Genomic DNA, 25,183 nt, shown 5'->3' with positions numbered 1-25,183 from the left:
TATGTAAAGCATAGATAGTGCCACCGTAGCCTTGTGTGTTTGACAGAACAGCAATGCTGTCATAATGTTAAATCCCATATACAGTGGCGCCTTTGTTTTGATGCGGTGAGCACTGACAAAAACTACCTTCAATGATCCATTAGTTGAGCATAAATGGATCATTGAATGTAGTTTTTGCAAGTGCTCACCGCATCAAAACAAAGGCGCCACTGTATATGGGATTTAACATTGTGACAGCATTGCTGTTCTGTCAAACACACAAGGCTACGGTGGCGCTATCTATGCTTTCCATAACGGCCGTTTTGGTTATTTTAATGATCCATTGTATCTTTGCAGGGGGTCTACTCATTTACAGAAATTAAAATCCTCTATGTTTCCAGGTTTTCAAAAATAATTCCAGGTTCAAGAAATTTGATATGACTAAAAATAAATTTTCAAAGATAGGTAGTTCGACTTGGAAATACTTAGACAAAAAAAATTACGATAAATTTCAAAGTATTTTTCACTTCAATAAAAAAAAACTATTTATTACCTGTTTGTTCTAAAGTGTTGAAGAAAATAGTCTATTTAAAGTAATTGTAATTGTAATTGCTCGATCCACACCCTGGCAGACATCCGTCCGCCTATCTAGACACGGGCTAGGTGAGGACCTACCAAGCCTCCCCCGTTAACATGTCCTATACCGTTTAGCACACCGGGATCTTCCACAAGCAGGCGCCGGTATTTAAAGCGGTCCCACAAGTTTCAGATACATTAAATAGATATAGTCCCTCTGGCACTAAACCGAATAGCGCCCTCCACATCATCACCAGCACTGCCCATCCCGCGCGCCAACAAAATGCCGGAAGTAGCGTGCCGTGTAGCACATCAGATGTTTTACACAGCACACCACCTCCGACACCATGCTCAACGTACAGCAAAGACAGCGCTGATAAAAAGCGGAATGCGTCATTCGATTCAGTATCAGAGGGACTATAAATGTAACGAAGAGGAAATGAAAAAGATAGTAGAGATGGTTTGGCTGTTGGATTGCTGAAACGAGAAGAAATAAATAAAGTTATTACGTTAAAACGTGGTTTTTATAGTTAAATAAATGTATCGATAGTTTCTCATCTGTTTCTTTTCCGTATCGTAGTTGCGTCGATTATATCCAACTCGAGTTTTATCGTCTCCGCTCGGGCAATGAGGACCGCGATGAAATGAAAATATAAAAATATGTAGCATTAGTGTTTATCTATTATTTAATGTGGTTCTCATTTGCTTTCCAATACCTAAGTAACATGTGAACTCTGCCTCTATCAGAAAATTCTAATAAATTATAATTTATCCTCCTACACTTCCCTAACACAAAGTATCTCTATTAAATAAAATATTTACAAGTGCAAAAGCGCAAATAATAACCAAACAAATACCCCAAAATTCTTTCTAATTGTACGACAAACATTTCAAAACAATTACGAAATGCTAAAATTCAACAATAACTACCCTCAACAAAACTTTCATTCAATCACCCTTAAAATACATACACAGTCATCAGTAGACCCTGCACTATAATAACCTCCTAATATAACGCAGAGCTAAAAATGCTCTCTTGCGTTACACAATCTAAACAAGAAGCCATTTTCAAATACTTCCCATAATTTGTGCGCGGCAAAACAGATTCAACTTTCTACATAATGTAACCCAGCATGAACAGCTGCCCAACTCTCCAGATATGCGCCCTCCAAGTTCCAAGGTGCTGCTGCCTTACGTTGAAAACTTCTTTCCTCAAAGTCTGTCTATCAATTCCGAACTCTATTGCATTCTACCATACCAATCAGACCCTATTCCTGACTAGACACAAAGTCATAACCCCAATGTGATGGATTTACCCAGTAAATCCACAACCTTGTCATAACCCCTTTTACGTTAAGCAATCCTCGAGAGTCATCCATATTGATGCTTGGCAAAAAAAAAATATAGGTGTCAGTATTCAATCCACAAATTCCAAATTACACCACATTACGTTGGTCCGTTTGGCGTTGCCGGTGGATACCTGTTCTGGCATTCGTTTCTTTCAAATTTTACTTCTGTCCTCCCACTTTATCAATACGAATGTTGACGAATCACGATAATCTGAAGATCGTGACCAGAACGGAGGTAGGATTTATCACTAGGGACCAACCACCACCAAGAAAATAGTCTATTTAAAGTTAAGCAAAAAATATCATTTCCCTTATACTGGGATTCATATTTATGGACAGCAGCGTTTTCCTAGATGATGTCTTGTGGAAATCAGAGCTAGTAACGTCTGATAGTAATGGATATTAGAGCTTTCGGTATATCTTGCCTGAAAAAATAACAAACATGAACCAAAAAAAACATACATGAATTATGAACACAAAAAGAAACCTAACCTAACATTTGAAGACATTTCTCTAAGAATATAGCATGTTTTTTTGAATTTTTTGAGACATTGCGACAAGTATAACACTCGTATTATTTAGGATTTTTTTCACATATTACTACAAAGATCTCGTCTGGAGTTTGTGATGTTACATGAGCTGTCTAAGTAATTCTTTCTAAAATTTCGTTTTAGATACCTTCAAGAGTTCAATCTGTTTTTTTTCTGAGCATAACCATAGAAATTACTACGGATATTACATCAGGAATCCCTCCAAAAATCGTGGTAGTATGATTGTTCAAAGAAGTCCCTAGTTCTCCAGAAATGTATCCATTGATTCTCCTAGGTTTTCTCTTTTCTCCAACATCTTCGCTTAGAGCAACTTTAAGAGTACGAAATTCCTTCAGGAATTTTGCTTTTTCACTCATTCACTCAAGGATATCGCCAAGAAAATACCAAGGAAATATTTCAGATTTATTTGGAGGAAGTTTTGAAAAAAAAAAATCGCGTGGAATTTCTAAAGAAAATCTGTGTGTAAATTCTAAGTATGCCTTGAAAATCTTTGAAAGAGCTCCTGAAATTAAATTCTTTTTTTTTAGATTTTATTGATTAAATTGAAAAAAAAAACACTAGAATCTCTGGATAATGTCCTAAAAACTGTTTGAAGAAAATCGGACAGAATCCCTGAATTTTTGCTGGTGTGGAACCTTGAAAGAAATTTTAAAGATTCCATGGAAATTTGGAAATTTTATTTGAAAATAATTAGAGAAATGTTTGAACACCAGCAATAATATTTATAGAGAAATACTGGAGAAATCCCGAGAAAAATTTCTAGAGGAACTTGAGGAATTTTTGAATAAGATCAAAATAGATTTCATAGAATAATGCCTGAAAGAATTTTTGGGGCAACTCCAGTGACTAATCGTATCGTGAATTTCAAAAATTATCCCTGTAAAACATTTTTTTTTGTATGGTATTCAGTTGGAGCTGCCTGACAGCTTAACTCGTCAAGGCTGAACCCTCGGTCTGGCTTTTGCCAAGTTCCCCCTCTGCCAGGACTAATACTCAGACGGACTAGGCTATGGTGCCCACATGAACACTGTTTTTTATTCGTATTGTGACGTGGTAGTTTTTGAAAAAATACCCATATTCCCTTGCTTCTGAGAAAAGGAAGCATTGTGAAAATCAGCAGCTCCATCATCAGAATTTGTTTGAAATAGTAGTGTAGTAGTGTCATTACTTATACTGTCAAATCGAAATGGTTTTGAATAATTTGTCATTTAAGTGCTATTCTGATTACTCCTGTCCTTCTTACGACTTCTTTCTTCTTTCTTTACTTCTTCTAAATCATCAAGTTCAGTCAAATTCAGCGATTCAATTGTGATCCCGAGGAACTTGCAAATGTTCACCTTCATTTCCTTGTGCTCATTGACCCATTCTTGGCAGACATGATGCCTTCAGTTGCATTCCTCTGGGATCATCGTCATCCTCTTTTGCAAATACCAGACAGCGAAACAAAAACTTTTTTTTTGACAGAGTAAAAGCTATGTGGGCTCATTCATTTATTACATAACGCTGAAATTGGCCATTTTGGACCCCCACCCACCCCCTTGTAGCGCTTTTTGTATGAATGTTATTAAATTTTTGTATGGACCGTAACATCGCTAGAACACCCACCCACCCCCTCTAGCGTTATGAAATTTGTGAATGGGCCCTCGAATTTCGAACTCACTCTCAGTAAAGTATCGTTTTAGTCATACGGTTTTGAGTGAATGCTCAGAGACTTTACTTTGCTCAAATCGGGTTGAGCAAAAACTTGGTTTTATTCATACGACCTAATATGTAGATGTCCGATTTTAAGTTGACTCAAGATGACTTTTTTCTCAGTCTGTAATCAAAGTGAAAATTCCACAGGAAACAATCTCAAAAGCAGATAGATAGCAAAATTTCAATAAATTTTGACTGAAGAAAGGATTTTGTGATCCGCCAAATTTGGGAACCTCTGATCGTTGTTCGGCAATGTGTGTGAAACGTCGAGAGCATACACAAGAATCGGACGAGCCAAAGCCAAGGCATGAGGTGGCCCTCTCACAATTTCATCATTGATTTTTCCTTGGGATCATTCAATGGGATTGTCCATGGAACCAAAATGTAAAAATCTACAACTTTCCGGAGGAGAACTCCAGCAAACGGATGGTTGAAAATGATTACACCAGTGAAAAAATCGATAACCAGCGAGAATCTTCTCGAAGGTTTTAGGTTATGTTATGGCGATTGCTGTCAAGAGGAACGGTACGGAACTCGCTGGGATGTTTCTGAAAGGGATGTCCCCTATCGAAATCGGTTAACTAAATAAGGAGAACCAGTTCTCCGTGCAGATATCAACAACCTAATCAAACCAATCGGCAACTGTTCCGTATCTGTCTCTTGTATTTTACATAATATTGGCTCATGCAATGCGGAACCTAGAAAACTATTGCGTATGGCTGGAGAATGGAAGTGAGGCAAAAAAATCGCTACTTACGGAGTGGCTCGCAAGCTGTAATCGTTGGCGATGGTTTCGATTCCACCGGCTTTGGCCACGGCGACGTAACACGACTCGTTGCCAAAATCTATTCCAATCACTGACATTGTGTCGATTCTTTTGCTTTGGCTGTTTGATCAAGCGAAAATTCCAGTTTTATCACCAAGCGCTACTTCTTCCACCCTGCTTTTACAACAAGGCCACTTTTCTTCTCCACCGATATTTTTCGCACTCTGCCCTCGTCTGAAAAAGGAATGACCTTCACCGCGGATTTCGCACCTTGATTCCGAGAAAACTTTCAATCACTTTCTTTTCACGGATAACGCGTGTGCCTTTCTTTTCACTGCCACTCAGCTTCTAAGAGGGTAATATTCTGCTGATTACTCACTCACGCGCCAGAGGTAGACACGCAGTCACGACTAACCACGAGAAAACGATCTGAACTTTGCCGATGAAAAAATGAAACTGAACGGACACAGCGACAAGCGAGCAAGAAACACTCTGACAGCTGCGTCGGCGGCGGGCGTGAGCTTGCACCAACACGGACGCACTTTTACTCGAAATTCTACAACGTTCTCGAAAATTCCTGCGTTGACTGTCACGGTGACAGCTCGAAAAATCCGTATGGGACAAGCGCAAACTCATAGAAAAGACTAACTCGCCGAAATATTTGGGGAGCCACCTAATCACAAATAGATTGAGAACAAATTTATTATAAATTGCATTGGAAACTGGGCTCCCTAGAAATGCGGAATTTTGAATAAAAGTGCGGGATTACATCAGATCAGTATGATCACTTTTTTTTTCTAGTTATCGGAACCGTGATTATCGATTTGAATATTGTCGCACCGCCACCAAACCGGATCGCGCCAGTGAGACTCGCGACGCGCCTCAACTCGCGTGATTTTGAAATCAGTTTTTTAGTGTGGCGCTGCATTCTTACGATTTTTATGAACACAGCGCACTATTCACATATTAGCTGCGACGCACGGGGCCCGAGAAAACAATAATTATAAATAAATGTTGGTCTTGATTTCTACCGGATACATAATATTACGAAATTATGGTTCTTCCGGAATGGATTACCTGTTTCGCTCATCGCAATTTAATTAAAATCGAACAAAAAAAAAATGAAAAGATGCATGTTACACTACAGTTTTTAATTAAAATCAAAGATACTATTGTGACAAGGGGCCTCCTTAGCCGAGTGGTCTGCGGCTACAATGCAAAGTCATGTTGAAGGTGTCTGGGTTCGATTCCCGGTCGGTTCAGAATCTTTTTATAATGGAAATTTCCTTGACTTCCCTGGGCATAGGATGTAATCATACCTACCACATGATATACAAATGCGAAAATGGCAACTTAGGCAAAGAAAGCTCTCATTTAATAACTGCGGAAGTACTCATAAGAACACTAAGCTGAGTAGCCGGCTTTATCCCAGTGGGAGCGTTAATACCAAGAAGAAGAAGAAGAAGAAGAAGAAGAAGCTATTGTGACATTGCTTTTGAATGTGTAGAATGTTTAATTTTATCTGCTTTTTGTCCCTTTTAATAAAATGTGAATATATTCTTCAATCAATTATGCACATCCATCATGTTAGTCCGTTGAGTTCTCGTCGAGTGGTGTCACGAACACGTGCGCAAATTTGCTGGTTGAAAATTCTGCCATTTGATTTAGCTGGGAACAGCTGATCTTTGTTTATATTTTCCACCAGCACTTTTTAAATAGTGTTGGTGACATGTAACGTGTATGTACACAAGCGCAGAAACCACTATTGTTTTAGAAGACAACTCACAATGAAGGCCCAAACGCAATGATAGCGGAACGGCAACGGAAAGCGGAACCGGTTCGCCAGCATGAATCACACCATCCTGACTGAGCTGTCAACGAACCAGAGGCGTCGCGTGGCCTAACTATCAACCTGTGCACTTCTAATTTATGTCAAATTCGTTTTTGAACCTAGGTTGGAACTGGCGCAGCCTGTTCTGAACCACAGTTTCAACCCCAACCCGATTCAAGTTCGACCGAACTACAATTTGCTTGACGTTGGTTTATTTATGTGCTGATAACCGACCCAGTTCCTAAAAACGGAAACAACATTAGTGTCATTTTATATATGTCATTAGTTTCGATTTATAAAGCACTGGATTCTAACTAATATTGCAATATAGAGTTAGTGATCATAACCCACATATTTTTACGTAGAATTAATACAAGATCGTTCGCTTCGTGTACTTGGTGCACGCATCAAGAAAATTGCTCACTTTTAAACCACACCACAAGCGTTATACTGACGATGACGATACGGAGGGCACGACCGCTTTTGAATTCATTTTCTGATTGTCTTGTGATTGACCATCACAAGTACCACCGCGCTAATACTGTATGCTGGAAGCGAGGTTCTCAACCAGTGTTGTACAAAAAAAACGCGCGGGCCCTGAGTCTCAAACTTACATAAACTTCTTACCGTCAGCCGTCTAAAAAATCACGCCAGTACTCCACACCACAAGCGTGGTGATGTTGAGAGCGCGAAGGAAAAAAGAGAGCAAGCAAAATGGATCTCTCTCGTGGATTGATTTGTCTCTTGTCTCCCCACCGCACGCTCGCACAGATTGATGTGGCAAGACTGTGCACCAGCCAGATTTGACGCTTTGGCTACTTACACACTGGCATTTGTAGTGCAAAAAACATTCTACCACATATACAGAATTGTGTGTACGACAAAAGGCAACGCGTCTCCCGATGAGAGTGCACACGTTGGGTTTCGTCGTCACAGCAGCAACGTGTAGCGTGGAACAAAGTGTTGCGTAGCATGCATCGCACTGAGCGCGTAGGGAAAATTAGGGCACAGATCTCGCGCCGCACCAAACAGCTTTTGCATTTAATTTGAATAGCAAAAATATAACAACAAATATTTTGAAAGGTAAAAATTGCGATGATCAATGATAAAGATAATCGAAATAGGCTAAATTTAATTGAGAGAATTAAAGAATCGTACTTCAATAATAGTAGAAATTGTAGGTTGTTATTATGAACGATTTGCCACCTGTGCAGTGCACATGTTGCACATGTGGACGCGACGCCTCTGCAACGAACGAAAGTGAACCAAGTCGGAGTAGACAAGTATGCTGTAGTTCAGGCCGGCGAACCGTTTTCCGTTGCCGTTCCGCTATCATTGCGTTTGAGCCTTGACAGTTAGTGACAGTGAAATCTAAACTCACCTTTGTTGGAGTATGCAATGATTGTGCCTCGTATGCAAAGCGGCAACACTGAATGTGTAGAATTTGGAGAATGAGGCTGCGACGCATGCGCCAGTAGGGCAGGCGGCGAGAGCGCCAAATAGAAGGAAGAAAGGGAGAATGGAAAGTTTTGCCATTCATCCGTAATGTGATGTTCGATCCGTTCAGACGTGTTTATTAAAGTTCTCGTAGCGTACAGTAGTTGATTTGTAGTTGTTTTCTTTCCTACCGAAATCCTGGTTCCGCGTTCCGCTTCGGTGACCCTGTTCTGCGTTGTGGTGTGTCCACCTCTGCCCAACAGGTTATGGGCCCAGCAGTGCCGAAAGGAAGGTTCCGGATTGCATAGGAAAAAGGTTCCGAGAGAGTGAAAGTGATCACGCCGTGTGTGAGTGTGTGTGCGTTGTTTCTCCGCGGTGGTGATTTTGCGTGGACAAAATGGCGGATGTGAACAAGTTTGCGTTTGCCAGACTGAACAATCAGAACTGGCAAATATGGAAGTTCCGGATGGAGATGCTCCTGACCAGGGAGGAGCTGTGGTATGTGGTCGGTGATGCGAGGCCGGCTGTAGTGACCGATCAGTGGACGAAAGACGACCGGAAAGCTCGTGCCACTATCGGATTGTGTATTGATGATAACCAGTTTGCACTGGTGAAGGAAGCAAACAGTGCAAAAGCTTTCTGGGATGAGTTAAAAGCATACCACGAAAAGAACACGGTTACGTCGCGTGTGTCTTTATTGAAGAAACTATGCAGTGTGAATCTCGCAGAAGATGGTGATCTCGAGTGCCATTTGGTAGTTTTGGAAGATTTATTCGACCGTTTGTCGAATGCGGGGCAACCACTGGAAGAGTCGCTGCGGATCGCGATGATCCTGCGCAGCTTGCCCGACTCATATGGAACATTGGTGACGGCCCTAGAGAGTCGTGCCGATGCCGACATCACGATGCAGCTTGTGAAATCGAAGCTGATCGATGAGTTCGAACGTCGGAGAGAGCGTTCCGGCGAAATGCAATGTGAGACGAAAGCGATGAAAAGTGTGGTAGTGCGAAACGAAGTGCAAAGCGTGGGTGGACTCGGCAATAGAGCACCAGTGAGAAGATGCTACTTTTGCGACAAGCCCGGTCATTTGCGTCGCAACTGTCGTTCGTTTATGCTAGCGAAGCAGGAGCTAGAGAGAGAAAGCGAAGAGAAGAAGAAACCGGACGACAGAGTGCGTGTGAGGCAAAACGCGAGACAAGCGACGGACGAAAATTGCGGTGCCAGTGTGTGCTTCATGGCGGGAGTGGATCAGCGAAAGTGCTGGTACATTGACAGTGGAGCAAGTCGGCACATGACGAGCGACAGGAACTTTTTCAAGTCGCTGAAAGAAAGAAAAGGCCCGAGTGTAGTGTTAGCGAATGGTAAAGTGGTTACCGCCGCTGGTTGTGGCGATGGTATTGTGCATGGCGTGGACGGAAACGGAAGCGAAGTGGAGATAAAGCTTACCGATGTGTTGTACGTTCCGTCGTTGGCGAGTGGACTTGTGTCAGTGGACAGGTTGACGAAGAAAAAGTTCACAGTGAAGTTTATGAAGGATAGTTGTGACATTTGCGATACATCCGGGAAGAAAGTTGTGATCGGAGAAAAGTCAGAGTCGTTGTATCGGCTGAAGCTAGCGAAAGTTGAGAAGAAAGTGGAGGGCCAGCGGCCGATAATAGGCGAGAAGAAGACAACGAAGGGAAGAAGTTCACCAGTCAGTGTGGTGAGCTGGTATTCGGAGAAGAAGCCGAATAGAGCCGAAGAACGTGAAGAAGAAGAATACTTCGATGCGAACACTTCAAGCGAGGAAGTGGAGCCGCTGCATGTGGCGGAGTCCAACAGTGGAAGCCCAGATTCGGATGCTGATAACTGGAGGGAAGTTCGGCGATCCAGGAGGAGCAATCGAGGAGTACGACCCAGCCGGTTGGTAGATTACGTTTTCGATGCTTGAAGCAGGAGGAGATCAACTCGGCATGGAAGGCAGAGATGAGAAGGACGAGTACGAGGACAACATTGAGGAGGAGTGTTGGAGTATGCAATGATTGTGCCTCGTATGCAAAGCGGCAACACTGAATGTGTAGAATTTGGAGAATGAGGCTGCGACGCATGCGCCAGTAGGGCAGGCGGCGAGAGCGCCAAATAGAAGGAAGAAAGGGAGAATGGAAAGTTTTGCCATTCATCCGTAATGTGATGTTCGATCCGTTCAGACGTGTTTATTAAAGTTCTCGTAGCGTACAGTAGTTGATTTGTAGTTGTTTTCTTTCCTACCGAAATCCTGGTTCCGCGTTCCGCTTCGGTGACCCTGTTCTGCGTTGTGGTGTGTCCACCTCTGCCCAACAACCTTGGCGTAAAAATTGCATCCAATTTTCGATCATTGGCTTCTATATGTTAAACATTACATTGATGTGTAGTGCGTTGTATACTTAATCTGATGGTTGATGCAGCGCACTAATAGCGCACAACAGCGGAAGTAATTTATGGCCCTAACGCAATGATAGCGGAACGGCAACGGAATGCAGAACCGGTTCGTCAGCATGAATCACACCATCTCGGCTGAGCTGTCAACGAATGGAAGTGAACCAACACTGAGTCGACTAGCATGTTATAGTTCATGCTGGCGAACCGGTTCCACATTCCTTTGCCGTTCCGCTATCATTGCGTTTGGGCCTTTACTGAACCAACAACTTCAATTTAGTGCTGGTGCCACAATACACAAATTTTGTTTACACTGGAATAATTAGAACAGGCTTAATTATCTGAAATTGCAAATAATCTCTACTCCCAGCATTACACATTAATTTCAATAACATTCTAATCAGGGCTGTTAAATGTCATGAATTTCACGTAATTTTGACATTTGAATATTGCTAATATCATCGCTTCTAGTGGATAAAGTCATCGGAAAATGTTTTTCCCGATGAGCTTTTCCAAATTACTATCGGTTGCCAATATTTGCTGATGTTATATTTTGTATGCGTTGGTGCTATAAGCATTTGAATTTTTCCAAAATTTTGACATTTAACAGCGCTGATTCTAATACTTTTCATCAAAAAAGTCGTTTAGATATACTAGGCTTCAAATAAACATTAAAGATCAGAGTCCATACAAAAATCGTTTATTTTTACCATATACCCGGTGTGTGCTTTGCATATAACTTACAAAGGCTGGTCAACCTCCGGGTCGCTTATGAAGGGGTAGTCGGTGTTGTTTCGCCAAAAAAAAATGTACGCAAATGATTATTTCAAAATTTATCACTTTTAAATGAAAAATACTAATTAGATTGCGATTTATTGCTTGCAATTCATTTGAGGTGTTTAATATTTGCAAATGATATTAATTTATACTAAGCCACGCATATTTAGAAATTATTATTTCCTATGCATTTGTGCTGCTCAGTGCAAAAACATCAGTTAATATGTGAAGAAAAGAGTTCTAAATGTAACCACGAGCGCGCGAGAAATCAATCGAATATAAAATCTATATAACAACCACATCTAAGGTAAGTTCGATGATATGTTTTCCGAACGAATACCAAAAACTTTTCTGGTTGAACTTTTTCAGGAGATTTTGTCTGCACAGCACCCGATTCAACCTCGTTCGACAAATCTGCCTTCGAGGAGCGAACACCAAACGCGACTTCAACAATATTACACAACGGAACACTTTACGGCTTTGGAAAAGATCCTGAAGCTCTGCCGGAAGAATGGGACCAAGCAGGGGCATGTACTATGAGCGACCAAACGAGGCATAGCGGTTCAACATTGGGATCGAATAGCAAGAGTTATTGATGATCTTGATTGTGATGCAATTGAATAATATGCTGTATTTATGGTAGACATGTCGATAAAATAAACAGAATAACGGTTTCGTTGCTCAATTTGTCTTCGATTTTGGTTGCATTTTTCTGATAATTCTGGTTCTGATTTCGAGGTAAACAAAACTGTATCGGCTGCATAAAAAATATGATCGTAATAAGCATTATGATTATTAAAAGCTGTTTATACTTTGAAGGCATATTGCTAAGATATTCACTACAATGAGTGAATAGACCGAATATGGTTTTAGTATGACCTTTAATCGTTCCAGTATAATATTTTTTAACCATGTAGTTTTTTTTTTTTGCACGGAGTGTCTATAAATACTAAGGCAGCGTCTATTTATTACATAACGCTAAAATTGGAAATTCCCCCCCCCCCCGTAACGCTTTTTGTATAAAAAATTTAAGATTTTTGTGTAAGCCGTAGCGCTTGGGCCTACTTCCCCCTCTCCCTGGAGCATTACGTTAATATTATTGAATTTTTAGATTATATGAGATAATTTCACGACCAAAAATTGGATGTTCATTTCATTAGAGTGATTCAAAAAATAGTTTTTGCTCCACACCGCTCATTCGATTCTTGATCAAATTCCGAGTGTCCTCCCAAAATTTGAGCTCATTTGGATGAGAACTGAGACTGCACAAGTCCTTTCAAAGTTTATATGGGAAGTACTATGGGAAAAGCAAGCAATTCATTTAATTGTTTATAGTGTTTGCCCATGTGCTCTATATATATTTATCTATAGACTCCATTTCATCGGCATTTTTTGTCAGTTGCTTAGCGATAAATTTCTGTTATCGAACGCTTATATTTCTGGTCTATGTATCTATCAAGCGGAATCCAAACTGTTCATTAGTAAAAATAATTTTCTCTGCCCTTAAATTTTATATTTACCCTCATCATCTAATGGTTCTTGTAAACTTAGGCAAATGGACTATCGAATTACATAGGAACCCATTATGAAAATTCACCGCAAGAAATTGGATTGAAATTCGTAGATTTGCATTATCAAACCAAAATATGAAAACAAGAAATGATTTTGCGGTAACCTGGAATCGAATCAACAATACGTGCGCACACCTCGCGCCTATCGACGCCTTGATGTGGAGTGATGCTAAAACTATATTGCTGTTTGCATATGAGGTGCAAATCACAACTAAATGCGCTCCAAATGCGGTAAGGGATTGTACACAAATTATGTCACGCTAAATTTCGACTTTTTCGACCCCCTCCTCCCCCCCTTTGTCACGTTTTTTGTATGAGTCCTCTGAAAATTTTGTAAGGCTTGTCACGCTTGGCTTGACTCCCTCCCCCCCTTGGAGCGTGACGTAATTTGTGCACGACCCCTAAGACAAAACAATCAAAGGACACCTAGCAACGATTACTCATATCATCGCTAACCTAGCAAAGAAAAACAATCTTTGGCATCGGGTTACTTGTGCAAAATCTTACTGCGTTTGGTGTTTCCGCATTTAATATTTACATTTCAAACGCACACAGCAATGGACCAATGCACGAATTCACTAATTTGACGTTTGAGTGGTGCCTTGTTATTTACGTGACCATGATAACGAGTGAATCCGGCACCGCTCAAACGTCAAATTAGTGAACTCATGCATTGGTCCATAAGGGTTCATTCACATATTTCATAACGCCGAAAATGGCCATTTTTGACACCCACCCACCCCCTCGTAACGCTTTTTGTATGAACATTCTACAAATTTTGTATGATCTTTGTAACATCAATACGACACCCACCCACCCCCATCAGCGTTATGAAATTTGTGAATAAGCCCTAATCGTTCCATCTTGCATAAAGCAAAATGTATGTATTTCGATAATCCAGTTCATTGCGTGTAGTACACGCAGCGAACTGGACTATCGAATTTCATACATTTTGTCTTATGCAAGATGGAACGATTATTGCAATACGAACGCTTTATGTATCGTTTTAGCATCACTCCACATCGAGGTGTCGATAGGCGCGTGGTGTATGCTCGGGCCTATCGATCGCAAGGTTCTTGGTTTTCAAATTCTGGTTTCATAAGGCACATTTATGAATTTCAACCCGATTTCTTGTGGCGAATTTTCATAAGGGGATCCTATGTTTATCGATAGTCCTTTTGCCTGAGTGTACTTACTTGGGTTGATTAGTTTCGGAATAAGTTTTTTACTCTATTGATTTTTTCGTCGAGTTTCTCAGTTTCGATAAATTGGTGAAACCCTCCATACGATCGAATGTTTTGATCATAATCATTCATCGACATCACTGCCGGCTCAGAAACTGTGAACGCATTCTTTCCATTGTTTACCAGTTCCACCGGTCATCGCAAATTACATTCAACGAAAATAATCCGGATTAGGCGTTCAGACTACTGCTGCACCGAGCAGACATTGTTTTGTTCCTTCTGTTTGAGGTATATTTTTATAATAATATAACAATCGCTTTGTTTTTTCTTGCCAAAACAATGAACAAGGCTTCGCGCGCTCGTCCATCGGCCAAGCCGTCCAATTCGGCCTTGGCAAATCGTTTGGTAGAAGCAGCCCGGTACAATCCGGATTGCATTTGCCAGCGACCGCAGACCAAGGTCGTTTGCTCTCTGTGCAATTTTGCTTCGTACGGTCGAGTTCTTCGGTCCTGTAAGGCCCATCCTAATGTAAGTATCAAGTTGTTCAAGATATTCAAGTAAGACGATTTGATAACGGTTCTTTCTTGCACAGGTTTACTTCTTGATGGATTTCTCAAACTGTCCGAAATGTAAGCAGAGCTACCGTTATCTGAAGGAAGTTCCGGACGATGACCGTCGTCTGATCTGAACAACCATTGCATCAAAAGAACATGAAATTTGAAAGAAGTTTTTCGGTCAGCTCATACATACACTTGAAGTATGTAATTAAATCGTAATCATTGATCAACTTTTTTGATTTTTATTCATTTTTGACTAATAACATCCCAATTCTAAATCGTGAACCAACCCGGAGTGCCAGGTCGATGCTTATTCTTCTCCAGGTACTTTTTGTGATTCTTTTTGGCTTCATCCAGGGATTTCTTGTCATCTTCCATCTTTTGCTTGGCCTCGGATGGAAACAGGTTGGGAAACTCGAACTTGGTCTCCTTCGGCTGAAAGAAAAAAAAATCGTTTTACATACAGCAGAACCACAAAATTACAGAGCTGGTAACATGTCTCTTTTTTTATCTATTTAAATGCATGTCTAAAATGTATTTTTTGATGTAAGGTCTATTTTTAATGTAATGCCTCTCTATTGTCCTCTTTCTCCATACAGTGAATCATGCAAGATGCAGCATAGTTCTAGAAACTCCATATAAACCTTCAGAGACTAATGCGATTCAGGGGCCTTCCTTAGCCGAGTGGTTAGATTCCGTGGTTACAAATCAAAGCCATGCTGAAGGTGTCTGGGTTCGATTCCCGGTCGGTCCAGGATCTTGTCGTAAAGGAAATATTGACTTCCCTGGGCATAGATTATCATCGTACCTGCCACACGATAAACGAATGCGAAAAGTGGCAACTTTGACAAAGAAAGCTCTCAGTTAATAACTGTGGAAGTGCTCATTGAACACTGCGCTGAGAAATAGGCTTTGTCCCAGTGAGGTCGTTAATCCAAGAAGAAGAAGAACTTATGCAATTATTATCCAGGAATTTCTTTTCAAAATCCTCAAGGAAAAGCTTCATGAATTCTTCTAGCGATTTCTCCAGAGATATCTTCTGGAATACTTTCTGAAATTCCTCTGGAGTTTCAACAAACTGTTTCAGGGCTTCCTTCAGAAATTTTTCCATCAATTCTTTCACAGATTTCTCCAGTGGTAGACTCCAGCAGATCTTTCAACTAACTGTAAAAGCTCAAAGAAATCCTTAAGGTTCATTCTAGAATTTTGAAGAATTTCCATGATGGATTTCCTAGGAAACCATACAATAATTCTCAAAGGAGATTTTTCCATTTCTTCTTTCAGTCAATTCAGTATAGATTCCTACACGAATTCATCAACGGCTTGCCTCAGAAATACCTCCAAAATATCTCAAGAGAATACTTTAGGAAATCTTTTAAAAGCTATACCAAAATATCAACTATTTCCCGATTTTTTTCTAGGAGTTTCTTTATCATTTCGTCCACGAATTAGCCTTGCAGTTCTTCCATACGTTTCTCGGGTATTTTACAAAGAAAATCTCCATGGATTCATTAAGGGTTTCACTCCAGCAAACTACAACATTTTTTCCGATGATTATACATTTCTAACGCAATTGCGTTCGACGTTCTTTCAGGGAATCCTTCGGGATATTATCTAGGTACTCAATTATTTTTTCTATAAATATTTTAGCAATTTATCTAGAAAATCTACCATGACTTCCTCATGAATTAGGGAATTGTTTCAGAGATCCTCATCACGTTATCATAGAGAAGATTCATAAGAGGACCTTGACAATTATGTGCAGACATCTTTGCATATATTCCTTGATAGATTATTTGAGCACTTCTTTGAAAATAATTTCAGGTTTTTTCAAAGACTTCCGGAAGTAATCTTGAGAGGAGTATCTGGAGTAATTGCTAAAGATATCTTTAAAAAACGTTAACGACAAATCCGGAGGAAGTCTTAAGCAATCAGAAGGGAGCATCACTGAAAGAATTACTGGTTGTATTCATATAGATGTCCTAAACGTAAATTTTGCACAAAATTCTATTGACATCAATGGAAAAATCACTTCAAATATCACTGAAAAATTATCTTGAGAAATTTTTATTATAAACTTTGGAAAAAATCTTCTGAGTAATACCTGGAGGAAGCTTTGGGCCAATACATGAACTACATGCATCGAAGTCAAAGCTTGAATTTTCCTGAGCACAAATCTAGAAAACCACATGACCGTTCGGGCTGAACATTTGATCGATTGGTTACCTCCAGCGAATGACCAAACTGCCAAATTTTCTGCCCGAACGGTTGTCTGATTTTCTAGATTTGTGCTCTAGAAAAATCTAAGTTTGGCATCGATGCATCTTCACATTAAAAGATCTTAAAAATGCTTGTTGCTATTCGGAGAAAAGAAATATTAGGAAAAGGGCCTCTAGTTCGTTCTTGTTCGATCTCTTCTTGGTTCAAGTTCGGTAGGGTAGAAGTACCAATTTTGGCTATAGCACCAATTATGGCAATAGTGGGAACAAAAAGAGATTTTTCTTATTGTTTGACTAGAATATAACGGCTAATATTCACAGAAATGATAAAACTATTTGATGGTAACTAAACCTTGAAAAGAACATTCGTGCAATAAGCTTCGAAAAATGAACATTTGAAAATTTTGCCTCACATTTATGTCACTTTCTTAGCAGTTTGCTAAGGGACACCCGTTACGAAATGTATGTTTTCATCCGGAAAAACTGCTTCAACCGTTGAATGTATGATGCCTAGTGAGAACAAATGAATAAATGTAGCTGGTGTGCAATCAAATCATCTGTTTTAAGTTAGAAATCGTGTTATTTCCACTATGTCGATAACTGGTACAAAGAGTGTATGAGAGCCCAATTATGGCAATACTCAGGAGGCGGTTTGTTTACATTTTTTGGTCAGTGAAATAAAGGAAGTAAAGATATTTCACGGGTTACTTCCACGACGGGACGGTTTGGTAAGGCATTATCTGCGTGTTTTGTACCCAATTACTAAGATTTTCAAATCACACGTTCGAAAACGTTCGCAAGCGGAAGATGCTAATTTCATGGTAGAGAAGGGTTTTCAGCGACACTCTATTTTTGAATTTTCCCTCTTATTTTCGTTAAAATCAGGCACTGGAAAATTAATGTGAGATCATTAATGCTGTTTTGCATCATAATTTGCATTTACACTACATTTCGACTCCTTTTCGAAAATTAATTTTCTCCCATGAACCCATTGCAATAAATTGATTTAAAATCTATTTAAGACAAAATTTCTGGAAAATTTTCTAGGCAATCACTTTATTACTTATAAGCGTTGCATTATCATTCGCTCTGGATGGCATTTGAGATCCTTTCGTGCAAATATTCGATAAGGTACCACGGGGTAAGTGGGTAAATGGGGTAAGTGAAAACAATTGATATATTTTACTGAATATGTGAATTCACGTTTTAAACTCATGCGTAAACCTTTGAGGCCATTCTGAACTTTACGATAGGTAAGAGATTTCTGAGATTTTTCAGCCATTTTTGCATAATAGAGCAAAAATTGTTAACCTGTCAACTGTTACTCCGTAACAAGTTGGCGGCGTACAATCTCATTTTAATATTTTCAGTGAAAAAAAGTTGCGGAAAATAATTTCCTGTACCACTTCTTAGTTGTCCTCTGTGACAGTTTCAAACTGCAATAAAAAAAGTTTTAGAATTAATTCGACGTAGACCTAAAAATAACTAAATTTAAACACCGTCAATTTGCTTATCAGGTGGGGCAAGTGAAAACTTTATCATTAGAGATTGAATTTGAGTTTTCGTACTTAAGTAGCCATAAGTAAACATGGTTCGCAATTATCATAGAAAAACATAACGTGCTGATAATTCAAGAAACACTATACTCAAGCGTTAAAAGCTATTAGAAGTCATGGAACTTCTCTAAAAGATGTTGCCAAACATTACAATATTAATATGTCTACTTCGGGCAGCCAATAAAAGGAAGACGTTGACTGAAAAGTTGCAATATTAGAGAACACACGGAAATCTCGTGGAATGTCTATGTAAGCTAGTTCAAAACATAAAAATGGGGTATAGGTCTATCCATATAAAAAAGATTCTAAATACGTTATTGAAGGATTCCGTTTGAATTCTCCCGAAGAGTTATCCGACGCCATATTCGACTTTCTCAAAAACAAAGAGCAGAAATGCAATTGCTGTCCTATAATGTAAGAACTAACATTAAAATGTTACAGTAATAATGTTGTAGAATCATTTCAACTAACATAACTGAACAGAAGAAAATTCAAGTGAAAAGAATAACATTTTCTTTGTTTACATGTTACTTATGTTATTGTTCATTGGGAAGCCTTAACAAATGTTAAAGCCAATAGAAATCGTGAATTTAACTGTTTGTTTTTGAAATTATTGTTCAAAACGGTGAACTTTTCACTTGCCCCACTTTTGGGGCAAGTGAAAAGTAAAGAGACTTTTTTCAAAAACTTTTTTTGTATTTTTTTCTTCAATTTTTCATAAAAATTAATTTCAGCATGCTGTTTATATTTGGTGGGAACCAAGCTAAAAAATATACACGACCTCATTTGTTTCAATTTAAAGTCTCTAGAATTTGAAGAATCTCAACTATGCGAATTCCATTGCCCACTTGCCCAACGGTACCTTAGTCCATAATTGGCACACTTTTATGTCGAATGCTAGGAACACTATTGCCATAATTGGTACAAAGACAAGGCTATTTAAAACCATTTTTTAAAAGCTATAAGCCAATTTAGTGCCAAAACGGTTCAATTCATCTGATTTGCAAGGCCTCAAACTAGTAATTAACATCAAAAAGTCATGCATACGTTTTAGAAACGTGGTTAAAATCTGATTTGTATCCAAACAGTTGACCTATTGCATCCATAATTGGTACACCTACCCTATATGAGGTCTCAAATATTTTCTTTAAAGCTTTTGGACATTCAGCCGCTATCGATTCTGTAGTGCAACCTTTGAAAGGTGTAAATTTTCAATGCAAAGTCTCGTAAAGTCTCTTTGTTAAGCAATATGGGTTTTAAAGCCTCTTTTCCTGGTTCTCAATCCTGGGAGATATTTTCACGTATGATTTTTTTTCGCAAAAAAATGTCTTGAAATTCCTCTACTGATATCAGGAAATACTCCAAAAGGTTTCTTCTTCCAGTAAATCTTCAGTCGATTTCTCCAGTTGTCACTGCACTGTAGAATATCTTCAAAGTGTTCATTCGAAAATTCTATGTGAAAAATGCAGGGTGGCTTGTTTTAGGGTTGTACAATTCGTTTGTTTAGGAAAAATTCCAGAAAATGCAGATTCTTCTTTTTAGAATTATCATTCAAATAGTTCCTACGGCGATGTATTCAGTCAATCTTCGAAAAATTTTATACGGTTTCCTGTAAGAATAGCTATCTCATTGAATTCACCCAGGGATTGCATTGCAGAAGTTATTTCATGAGATCTATGAATAATTCTTCCATGAATCCCCAATGGCTTCAATAAGGAAATATTCATAAAGTTTCTCCGGGAATTTCCACAAGAGATTTCCATGAGGTTTTTTCCAGCCTTACTCCTGTAGTATCTGCCGGAAAACTTTTAAATAATCCCTTAAGAAGTAAACTGTCCAAGGATTATTCAAAAGTGCACTTTAAAAGTGTTATACTTTCTGTTGCACAGTATAAAAGTGGTAGACTTTCTAAAAGGAATTAGAAGCTTGTTCAGAGATTTTTGCAGGATTTCTCTCCTGCAAGACTGTAACATGTTCACATCCTGGATAAATTCTAAAAAAAAGCGTTGACAATTCCTTGGAGAAATTCCTGAAAGAATTAGTGGATAAATTTCCTTTAAAGATTTTTGGGAGAATCTATTGAGTTATTTCTGATGAAACCTCCGAGGTAATTCTTAAAGGTATACTTGAAGAATTTCTGATTGAAATTTTGAATGAAAATTGTAAACGAAATCGATAGTAATTTCTGATGAAATCCTTAGAGAAAGGCCTAACCCTTTCAGGACGGACGATTTCTCACCCTTATGATCAAATTTCTTCATAAGTTGTTAATCTAACTAATTGGCTATGGAGAATTGAAGATGGAGAGAAAGTATATGTGAATCTGACCTTGAATGAGTAGTTTAAAAAAAAAATAATATGTCCAGTCTATTGTGCTTTGTCCCGGAAGGGCCAAATGAAAATCTTTTAAGACATCCAATAATTGATTCTGAGAGTGCTGAAGACTCTCTGGAGGCATTTCTGTATTAATTTCTTGAGGTGTGCGGAAAAAATCCTTGTTGAATTCTTAAAAATATCCGTTTGAACTGAAGTTAAAAGTATCAACTTCTGAAAAAATTCTTCGGAGCCATTTTAGAAGAAAACATTGAGAAATTGCTGAATTACATGTTCGTGAAATTTCTAGAAAAAATCATAGAGTAATACTTGGCGTAATGTCACGTGGGATCCCCAAAGAATTTCTTAGGAATAATATCTAGGAGAATGTTGGTCGGATTCAATGATAAAACTTTGGGAGTATTGCGTGGAACCCTATTTGATCTCGTTTAGTCTCTTTTTCCAGCCATAGATCCTTAATGTCCTTTTTTAGTCATTCCGTCCTGTTCAATTATCATATTCGACTCACCAGCGTAACGTAGGCCAGTTTGGTGTCCTCGTGCTTCGAAATGTAGCCCCCAATCAAATCTCGCTTAGTTTTGCCCATCGCTATCCGGGTTCGGACGTCCACCACTGGAATGTTGTAAATTTGTTCCAGGTAGTTCTTCACATCGTACTTGGTCATTTCCATTGAGCAGGAAAATTGCACCACATTGGGAGGCTGCTCGTGTTCCGACCGGATAAGCTTCATCCAGAAGTTGGGCAGGAACACTCGCAGTTGCGGATTGCCGCGCTGGTAAATTGGGTACCACCGGGTGGACATGTTTACTAGAAGAAATTATATGTGGAAAAAGCACTTTGACTAATAATTATTAGAAGTTTTTCACACAAAATCTTACATTTTTTTAAAGCGGCGCTATGATTGAATAACAAAAATTAGCAACAACAAAGGCCAGCGCGAGTGATTTTGACAGCTGATGGGTGATGGGATTTTCCTAAATGCCGCCCGTATTTTGACCACTTTTAAAAGTAGCGCATTTTACACGACTGCACGGAACGCGGTTCAACACAATTATGGGTTGTTTAAGGCCGCACGGGACGTCATCATAATCACCCTATCCATTTCAAGAAGCAAATCCCAAAAACCACTCCATATATCGATGCGAAAATGTATCACTATGATTCTATATATGTAGTGCACAACCCGATAAATTTTCAGCTTCACCGGTTCATTAAAACTCGAGATTTGCTTCCACAAAGTTTTGATGATGATTGTTAGAGTGAGACGAAAGATACGGAAAATAACACGGTCTCCCGTGTCCCCTTAAGTAAGGCGCTTAAGTAGGCCAAAAACATATGTTTACTCAATTTTCAATGTTTTTCGTTTGTTTAAGCCCAATAAACATTTTTTTTATGGTTTTTGAGATTTTGTCACAACCTGGGAGGGAGGCACCGATACTACACACGAAATATAAGACAACGTTATTTTGAACTGCAAGATAACTCCAGCTTGCCAACAACAATCAAGGCAGGCTTCGAGAAAATCGGTAGTTTCCTTTTGTTGTGCACCTTCGAGCTTTCCTGACAAACATGAAAAAAGGGCCACAGTTTTCTATGCACTAAATATTCATTTTCATTGGAAAAAGTAGAACGATGCGTTTTTCAATGCTTTATGTTCAATTAGATTAAATGGTGCTCACGTGACATTACTTGCGTTTTGTGCATGAATTGATTTTCATTTGATTTTTATCACTTTTGAAGAAATACGAAAAAGTGTTTTAATCAGTTACGCGCTTTTATCATGTTAGTCCAATGTTTGAGATCTGGGCTCACAGTGACAGTTCGTGACAGTGGAATCTCGGCTCACTATGACGTACAGAAATTTTGTATTGGTTTCTCCCTCTCAGGTCACAACCTTTGGTTTAAACTCAGTTTTTGGGTATATTGTGATTCAGAACGGGTTTCGCCAATTCCAACCTACACACAGGCAAATGGAGTATCGAAATACATAAGAACCCCTTATGAAAATTCGCCACAAGGAATCGGGTTGAAATTAATAAATTTGCCTTATGAAATCAAAATTTGAAAACAAAAAAATTTTACGCGGCAACCTGGAATCGAACCAGTAACCTTGCACGCAGCGAACTGGACTATCGAAATTCATACTTTTTGCCTTATGAAAGATGGAACGATTATCGCAATACGAACGCTTTATGTATCGTTTTAGCATCACTCCACACCAAGGCGTCGATAGGCGCGGGGTGTACATACGAGTCTATCGATAGCAAGGTCCTTGGTTCGATTCCAGGTTGCCGCGAAAACTGTTTTTGTTTTCAAATTTCGGTTTCATAAGGCAAATTTATGAATTTCAACCCGATTCCTTGTGGCGAATTTTCATAAGGGGTTCCTATGGTTATCGATAGTCCATTTGCCTGAGTGTGCGATTGATATACCACACGCCTATCGACGCCTTGATGTAGATTGATGCTAGAACGGTACATAAAACGCACGCTTTACAATAATCGTTCCACCTTTCATAAGGCAAAATGTATGAATTTCGATAGTCCAGTTCACTGCGTGTAGCTTCAAAAACGAATTCGACATAAGCCAGCTGTCTCCTCTCTCTGACAAAAAGTTGCGCATATGACCATACGCACAAACTCTTCCGCGCTGATGATCATCAATGTTCGGTAAAATAGAAAGCACCGCATCATATTTCGATGATGACAGCTAGAAATGTCATATTCTGATCTGACGTTTCACGACTCCATCATTGCCTCTGCATCGTTTTTGTCGAAAAAGGTTCGTGAAAAACTATCTGCGAATAATTTCTGGTGTTTCACAGTTTTTCCTGGAAAAATTGATTGGTATCTGCTTGTTCTTGGGCTCAACTGAGTTTAATAACTGTTGTGTAATTGATACAGTAATTGTAGTTCATTATTTTCCTGCTCTTTGCGATCCACATAACTTGCCTTTTGGTTATGTAATTCCAGATTTTGTACCGTTTGTTGGTTCTAATTTCTTGATGTCGGATTTCTTCTGTTTTCAGTCGCTAGATTTCCTCACGAGATAATCCACTGAGCAGCAGCAGCAATGGGTCACGGATTCGGTGAACTGGCCAAGGTGCGCGGTATCGTTACCCACAAGATTTCCTCGTACGAACAGAAAGCCTTTGCCGGATGGTGGACCAAGGCGATTCCCAACACGCTTCGACGAATCCGGTCCCAGATCTTCATTGTGACGCCACGTAAGTCTCCTCCGTCAATATACAACTGAATTTGCTAATGATACGTCCCTTCACTTGATTGCAGCATTCGTTATGGGCTACCTGGTGTACAACTATGTTGAGAACCTGCACACCCAGATTAACCGCAAGAACCCAGCTGACTACGAAAACGATTCCTAAGAAGGGGACAGTTTAAGGCTCGGTAGATTGCAAGCCCAATGCACTATGCTTACTATCTGTAAATTCGTAACTAGAGAGGAATAAATCGAACAGCTGATCGGCAATCCAGTGGAATAGTTTAGTAGCATTTGGACGAGAAAGAAAATGAAAGAAATCTTAAAATTTCAAAGGGTTTCATTAGAACGGACGTAATGTATTAAAAAAATCCTTTTGATAGAAAAATAACATCCAATTCATTGAACTGTCATTTGAAAATTTATTTTTCCTTATGGGAATAACACGAAAATTTAGAACTTGTGGATTCAGCGATTTATGGGTTTTGTTTAATACGAATATTTTAGTTTACTAACGCTACGCTGTGTCGTGTCAGCTAGTGAAAAACAGGAAAAACATGACAATCCTTCACTGCCCATAACTGCATATTTGTAACATTCGACAAAAGTAGGCATTGAGTAAATGGGATATCAAGTTTGCATTTTTTTGCAGTATGGGAGGGAACTGATATTTCAAAAAATCACTAAGAATTCAAAAGTGCTAATTTGAGGCAGAAATTTTGTACAACCCATATCGCATATTGGCTGAATAGTCAGAAAAAAAAATCTGATAGAAATTTCGTTGCCACTGCATTATGAGGCTCATGTCGAAATTGGGTATCTCAATGTGACTGTTATGCGGTTACAATTGCCAATGTGACACAACAACTTGGTATTTCTTTCGAATTTTCTCAAAATCTCACAGATTTTAGTAAGTGGATCGAAAGTATGTGTTATTTGATGACTCTCCCCGGTATTAACTCGAAATTGTCAAAAATGTCGAATGTGACTGTTATGCAGTTATGGGCAGTTCAGGATTGTTCTATTTGCATCTATGACTAAACTTTGAAGAATGTTATACCTTATAAGGTATACCTTTTAAAAGATACACGTATTTCGACGATCACTTGATGTTTTCTGTAGTACGTCTAGTGGATCTACTTTTGATATTCTTCATTAGAAACTATGTTCAGAGGGATTAAAAAAAAA

General features: G+C 39.1%; 4 protein-coding genes across 8 annotated transcripts in view; 2 read left to right on the top strand and 2 right to left on the bottom strand.

Annotated features, from left to right (window-relative positions):
* LOC23687735 (heat shock 70 kDa protein 4) overlaps positions 1-5,392 on the bottom strand; it is a 34,022-nt gene extending 28,630 nt beyond the window's left edge. Inside the window, exon 1 of one of the 2 annotated variants that reach the window (XM_021852660.1) lies at positions 4,908-5,392. In XM_021852660.1, coding sequence (XP_021708352.1) covers positions 4,908-5,014 — 107 coding nt within the window. In that variant the 5' untranslated portion in view covers positions 5,015-5,392. The remainder of the gene's footprint in view (positions 1-4,907) is intronic. The other variant, XM_021852661.1, reaches the window with a different exon arrangement.
* Positions 5,393-14,257: 8,865 nt separating this feature from the next.
* Positions 14,258-14,897, top strand: LOC5566056 (uncharacterized protein CG13380). The gene is made up of 2 exons (XM_001650378.2): positions 14,258-14,638; positions 14,703-14,897. Exons 1-2 carry the CDS (start codon positions 14,450-14,452, stop codon positions 14,796-14,798), a joined length of 285 nt encoding a protein of 94 aa, XP_001650428.1. The 5' UTR covers positions 14,258-14,449; the 3' UTR covers positions 14,799-14,897.
* LOC5566055 (probable 39S ribosomal protein L23, mitochondrial) lies at positions 14,890-21,768 on the bottom strand. The gene is made up of 3 exons (XM_001650377.2): positions 21,655-21,768; positions 21,285-21,583; positions 14,890-15,102 (listed from the first exon to the last, which is right to left on the bottom strand). The coding sequence occupies exons 2-3, from the start codon at positions 21,576-21,578 to the stop codon at positions 14,941-14,943; spliced, it is 456 nt and encodes a 151-aa protein (XP_001650427.2). The 5' UTR covers positions 21,579-21,583; positions 21,655-21,768; the 3' UTR covers positions 14,890-14,940.
* Positions 21,769-23,445: 1,677 nt separating this feature from the next.
* On the top strand, positions 23,446-24,275 carry LOC5566059 (cytochrome b-c1 complex subunit 8). 4 transcript variants are annotated; one of them, XM_021851989.1, is made up of 3 exons: positions 23,446-23,557; positions 23,805-24,002; positions 24,067-24,275. In XM_021851989.1, the coding sequence occupies exons 2-3, from the start codon at positions 23,849-23,851 to the stop codon at positions 24,159-24,161; spliced, it is 249 nt and encodes an 82-aa protein (XP_021707681.1). In that variant the 5' UTR covers positions 23,446-23,557; positions 23,805-23,848; the 3' UTR covers positions 24,162-24,275. The 4 variants fall into 4 exon arrangements, with proteins under 4 accessions (XP_021707681.1, XP_011493120.1, XP_021707682.1 ...); XM_011494818.2 differs by having other exon boundaries at positions 23,538-23,738; XM_021851990.1 differs by lacking the exon at positions 23,446-23,557 and adding an exon at positions 23,577-23,622.
* Positions 24,276-25,183: the final 908 nt, after the last annotated feature.

The sequence above is a fragment of the Aedes aegypti genome, chromosome 3 (assembly GCF_002204515.2).
Source record: "Aedes aegypti strain LVP_AGWG chromosome 3, AaegL5.0 Primary Assembly, whole genome shotgun sequence".
Lineage (NCBI taxonomy): Eukaryota > Metazoa > Arthropoda > Insecta > Diptera > Culicidae > Aedes > Aedes aegypti.
This window is presented reverse-complemented; position numbering and strand designations above follow the sequence as displayed.

What these genes read in the sequence shown, in the direction of transcription:
- LOC5566056 (XM_001650378.2), top strand. Translation starts at nt 14,450, where the DNA reads ATGAACAAGGCTTCGCGCGCTCGTCCATCGGCCAAGCCGTCCAATTCG. An exon ending in CCTGTAAGGCCCATCCTAAT is followed by an intron (nt 14,639 to 14,702) that starts GTAAGTATCAAG and finishes TTTCTTGCACAG; the next exon opens with GTTTACTTCTTGATGGATTT.
- LOC5566055 (XM_001650377.2), bottom strand. Translation starts at nt 21,578, where the DNA reads ATGTCCACCCGGTGGTACCCAATTTACCAGCGCGGCAATCCGCAACTG. An exon ending in AACTGGCCTACGTTACGCTG is followed by an intron (nt 15,103 to 21,284) that starts GTGAGTCGAATA and finishes TTTTTCTTTCAG; the next exon opens with CCGAAGGAGACCAAGTTCGA.
- LOC5566059 (XM_021851989.1), top strand. Translation starts at nt 23,849, where the DNA reads ATGGGTCACGGATTCGGTGAACTGGCCAAGGTGCGCGGTATCGTTACC. An exon ending in GATCTTCATTGTGACGCCAC is followed by an intron (nt 24,003 to 24,066) that starts GTAAGTCTCCTC and finishes ACTTGATTGCAG; the next exon opens with CATTCGTTATGGGCTACCTG.